Source organism: Salmo salar, chromosome ssa11, assembly GCF_905237065.1.
Source record: "Salmo salar chromosome ssa11, Ssal_v3.1, whole genome shotgun sequence".
Lineage (NCBI taxonomy): Eukaryota > Metazoa > Chordata > Actinopteri > Salmoniformes > Salmonidae > Salmo > Salmo salar.
The window spans coordinates 109,333,363-109,338,431 of NC_059452.1; the positions used below are offsets into that span (position 1 = coordinate 109,333,363).

Genomic DNA, 5,069 nt, shown 5'->3' on the forward strand with positions numbered 1-5,069 from the left:
CTCTGCTGCCTGAGCATCAGTTTGTGAAAAGCACATTTCACCTGTTTTCACGGCAACATGAAACCAACCGGACCGAATAAATAAAAATGGAACAGACTGATTGGCCTACAGCTCAGAACGGTGTGAAAAACACCCTCAGTGAACGCGAGTAGCACGTAAAAAAAAATATATAAACATTTTACCTTTACTTAACTAGACAAATCAGTTATAATGACGGCCTAGGAACAGTGGGTTACCTGCCTTGTTCAGGGGCAGAACAACAGATTTTTACCTTGTCAACTCGGGGGATTCGATCTCACAACCTTATGGGTCACAAGATGGCGGCGCAGTAGGACGTGTATATCAGTGTCAATAGCCGGTCTTTTTTCATATACATCCTAATCTCACTTCTATCTACGAACTAAATATACCTTTCTGCAACTCACCTCACCCAATGTGGTACGGATCTGCTATTTATATTCCTTATAACTGGAACGTCCATCAGGAGCTAGCCAGCTAACTAGCTACTAGTCTGTGTTAGCCACGGATAGCTGTCCTCGCCTTCCCCTTCCTCCCTAAGTTTGTTTTATTCACTGCTTTAGTACACTGCCAACCCTGATGTTCTAGCCTTGTCTGTATCCTGGCTTAGGAAGGCCACCAAAAATACCCCTACCCCAGTCAACAGCTCTGCACCCCCAACAGCAACTTGCCCAAGCCTCCCCCCATTTCTCCTTCACCAAAATAGCTGAAGTTCTGATAGAGTTGCAAAATCTGGATCGTTACAAATCAGCTGGGCTAGACAATCTGGACCCTCTCTAAAAGTATCACCTGCAATTGTTGCAACCCCTATTACTAGCCTGTTCAACCTCTCGTATCGTCTGAGATTCCCAAAGATTGGAAAGCTGCCGCGGTCATTCCCGTCTTCAAAGGAGGAGACACTCTAGACCCAAACTGCTACAGACCTATATCTATTCTACCCTGTCTTTCTAAGGTCTTCGAAAGCCAAGTTAACAAACAGATCACTGACCATTTGAAATCCCAACGTACCTTCTCCGTTATGCAATCTGGTTCCTGAGCTGGTCATGGGTGCACCTCAGCCACGCTCAAGGTCCGAAACGATATCGTAACCGCCATCGACAAAAGACCGTACTGTTCAGCTGTTTTCATCAACCTGGCCAAGGCTTTCGACTCTGTCAATCACCGCATCCTCATCGGCAGACTCAACAGCCTTGGTTTCTCTAATGACTGCCTCGCCTGGTTCACCAACTACTTCTCAGATCGAGTTCAGTGTGTCAAATCAGAGGACCTGTTGTCCGGACCTTTCGCAGTCTCTATGGGGGTGCCACAAGGTTCAATTCTCGGGACGACTCTTTTCTCTGTATATATCAATGATGTTGCTTTTGCTGCTGGTGAGTCTCTGATCCACCTCTACGCAGACGACACCATTCTGTATACTTCTGGCCCTTCTTTGGACACTGTGTTAACAAATCTCCAAGCGAGCTTCAATGCCATACAACACTCCTTCCGTAGCCTCCAACTGCTCTTAAATGCAAGTAAAACTAAATGCATGCTCTTCAACCGATCGCTGCCCGCAACCTCCCGCCCGTCTAGCATCACTACTCTGGACGGTTCTTACTTAGAATATGTGGACAACTACAAATACCTAGGTGTCTGGTTAGACTGTAAACTCTCCTTCCAGACTCACATCAAACATCTCCAATCCAAAATTAAATCTAGAATTGGCTTCCTATTTCGCAACAAAGCCTCCTTCACTCATGCTGCCAAACATACCCTCGTAAAACTGACCATCCTACCGATCCTTGACTTCGGCGATGTCATTTACAAAACAGCTTCCAACACTCTACTCAGCAACTTGGATGCAGTCGATCACAGTGCCATCCGTTTTGTCACCAAAGCCCCATATACTACCCACCACTGTGACCTGTACGCTCTAGTTGGTTGGCCCTTGCTTCATATTCGTCGCCAAACCCACTGGTTCCAGGTCATCTACAAGTCTCTGCTTGGTAAAGCCCCGCCTTATCTCAGCTCACTGGTCACCATAATAGCACCCACCCGTAGCACGCGCTCCAGTAGGTATATTTCACTGGTCACCCCCAAAGCCAATTCCTCCTTTGGCTTTCTTTCCTTCTAATTCTCTGCTGCCAATGACTGGAACAAATTGCAAAAATCTCTGAAGCTGGAGACTCATATCTCCATCAATAACTTTAAGCATTAGCTGTCAGAGCAGCTTACTATACCTGTACACAGCCCATCTGTAAACAGCCCATCCAACTACCTCATCCCCATAATGTTATTTATTTTTTGCTCCTTTGCACTCCAGTATCTCTAATTGCACATTCATCTTCTGCACATCTATCACTCCAGTGTTTAATTGTAATTATTTCACCACTATGGCCTATTTATTGCCTTACCTCCCTAATCTCACCTCATTTGCTCACACTATATCTAGACTTTTCTATTGACTGTACTTTTGTTTAGTCCATCTGTAACTGAGTTGTTTGTGTTGTACTGCTTTGCTTTATCTTGGCCAAGTGGCTGTTGTAAATGATTACTTGTTCTCAACTGACCTACCTGGTTAAATAAGGGTATATATAAAAAATATATATATAAAAAAACCAGGTCCAAAGCTCAAAGCACTAGGCTGCCTACTAACGGATAGCCATGCTTGCTTCACCCTCATGCTGGCGCTAGCAATCAGGCTAGGTAGTGATAGGTATCAACAGCCAATCCAATAGGGGCTGGAAACTACAGTGAGCTTGGATTGGTAAATAACAATGCGATATCTCGGATTATTTACATTAAGTTCAGTAGTCACCAACTTTGGTCCCCACCCACTTTGCTTCCTTCCTTCAAAATGAACGAGCTTCCATTGTTTCATCTCCCCAACATACTAATGTTAATCCCTTTTAACAGACGTCAACGCATATCAAATTACCCAGCAGCCAGTTAGAAACAATTGAATCAACAACAAAAACAACTTTAAAAAAATGATAAAGTGCTTTAAAATTTGCCACATCTTGAAAAAGACAGGGACACTTGTTAGGTTTTACACCCTGAATGATTGTTAAACCACTTTCACTTTACACACGCCAGTAGGCCATCAACGTGTGTACCCATGTGGACGCTCTCACATAGCAGCCATAACCTTATTAATGTCAGTGACCTTCGGTAAACCCAGAAGGTTTGGGTGGATAACTCTTATTGAACAGCGAAACTAGCAGTGTGACTCAGAACAATGGGCTGAGCATAGTAAGTTTGGAAAGGCGAGTTGGTGCAACGGTGCTCAATTAAAAATTATTAGGAACTGTCAGGGTGGAAAAATACCTTAAAAATATATATTTTTCCGCGATTACTTCTAAACTACGGCAAGCAGTTGGGACCAACTGTAATATAATGCAACTGGATTCCATGGCAGATGCAATTAATTACCTAATTCAAAAGAAGTGTTAAATAAAGTCATGTGTCCGGCCCATCGCCATCTTGCGTAACTCTCCGTTTATCCAGAATTATGACTGTGGAAACTAGTGACGACCACCTCAATAACTTGGCTCTTAACCATAGTAGAAAAAAAGAACCTATATAGTATATTAAAAAAATTAATTTAAAAAAAAAAAACTCTGGTAAAACTCTGGCAACAACACACCAACCAATATCTCCGTTTAACACAACACGAGGTAGCGAGTTAGCTATGGGGTTGTTACCCAACACTTTCTGCGGCTAGCTACTTAGCTAACGTTAGCTATCGGTTTATTCTGAAAGCGGCTTAATTATGTTTTTAGCATAGTTAGCTAACTTACCTGGGATCCTCGAATTCAACAAAAGCAAACGGCGGTCCACCCCTCCGGTTCTTCAGATCTATATCTCGGATCGCCCCGTATTTATAAAACACATCCTCCACGTCTTTAGTGCGAATATCAGGCGGCAGGTTACCGACATAGATCCGACAGTCGTTGTTTCCCGCTGGGCCACGAACCACGCTCCCGCCGCCCGACATATTATCTCCAGACATCCGTAGACTGCTAGCTAACTTTCGTGGTTTAAAAGCTAGGAAACCACTTTAACGTTATTTAGCAAATTGCTTTTGTAAAAAAAACAAAATAGCAAGCTATGTTTGGTCAGTCGTTAACAGGTTCACATCAAGCTCACTAACGTTGACTAGCTAGCAACAAAAAATACAAATATTCCCACCACAACTCTCGCAGGCTTGAGTGGCTTCACAAAATGGAGGCGAGATCTCGCCACAGAGTTTTTAAACCCAGAGGCGCAACATCGCAAGACTTCCGGGAAACACTTGCGAAGCAGGCCGTGGTTTGGTGTTAAGAGAAGCGAAACATTCTTCCTTTGTTTCGTTTTTTTTATTTTTTATCTAAAAGGCACAACCTAGATTCGAGACAACGTTAAGTATTTTAACATGTTATTACTCCAACCTCGTTGAAAGTGACACATTTTCATCAAAAACGACTATATCGCGCAGTTCGGCGCGAAACGACCGTTAGACCCGATGACGTATTTCCACGCAAGCGCTTAGCCAGCCAACGTCGCCATGACACCCACACGCGCGTGATTCGGGGGATCTGCCCATCTTCAACACTGCAATGTCTTTGGTCTCGCGTTCATTAGGTCGTCACTAGTTACCACAGCCACAAAGTCAGAAGGCCCGCCTACTTGACCAATCAGAGGGAGTGTGATGACGCGTAGGGTAAAGGTTAGTGTGAAACGACCAATCAGACGAGGGAGATGTAATGACGCGTATGCAGAGGAGAAACAAACACTCACCTAGATTTGAGTTTAAAGAAAGGATATAGGCAAGGTTGTCCTATCTCACTGTATCTATTTTTATTAATCACTCAACTTCTTACACATTCTTTAAATAATAGTCCTGTACAAGGTATTTCCATAGCTGGTAAAGAAATTATTATAAGTCAGCTGGCTGACGATACTACACTTTTTCTGAAAGACGCTGGTCAGATTCCCATATCGATCAATGTGATATATAGAATCCATTTCCAAAGCATCTGGTCTATATCTTAACAATAATAAATGTGAACTCATGGCTGTCAAAGACTGTG

The 5,069-nt window shown here is 43.3% G+C and overlaps 1 protein-coding gene across 1 annotated transcript in view; it reads right to left on the minus strand.

The window, feature by feature from the left end:
• Positions 1–4,326, minus strand: part of LOC106563938 (serine/arginine-rich splicing factor 1B) — a 5,966-nt gene extending 1,640 nt beyond the window's left edge. The window contains exon 1 of the mRNA XM_014129894.2: positions 3,798–4,326. Coding sequence (XP_013985369.1) covers positions 3,798–4,009 — 212 coding nt within the window. The 5' untranslated portion in view covers positions 4,010–4,326. The remainder of the gene's footprint in view (positions 1–3,797) is intronic.
• Between the last annotated feature and the right edge of the window lie 743 nt (positions 4,327–5,069).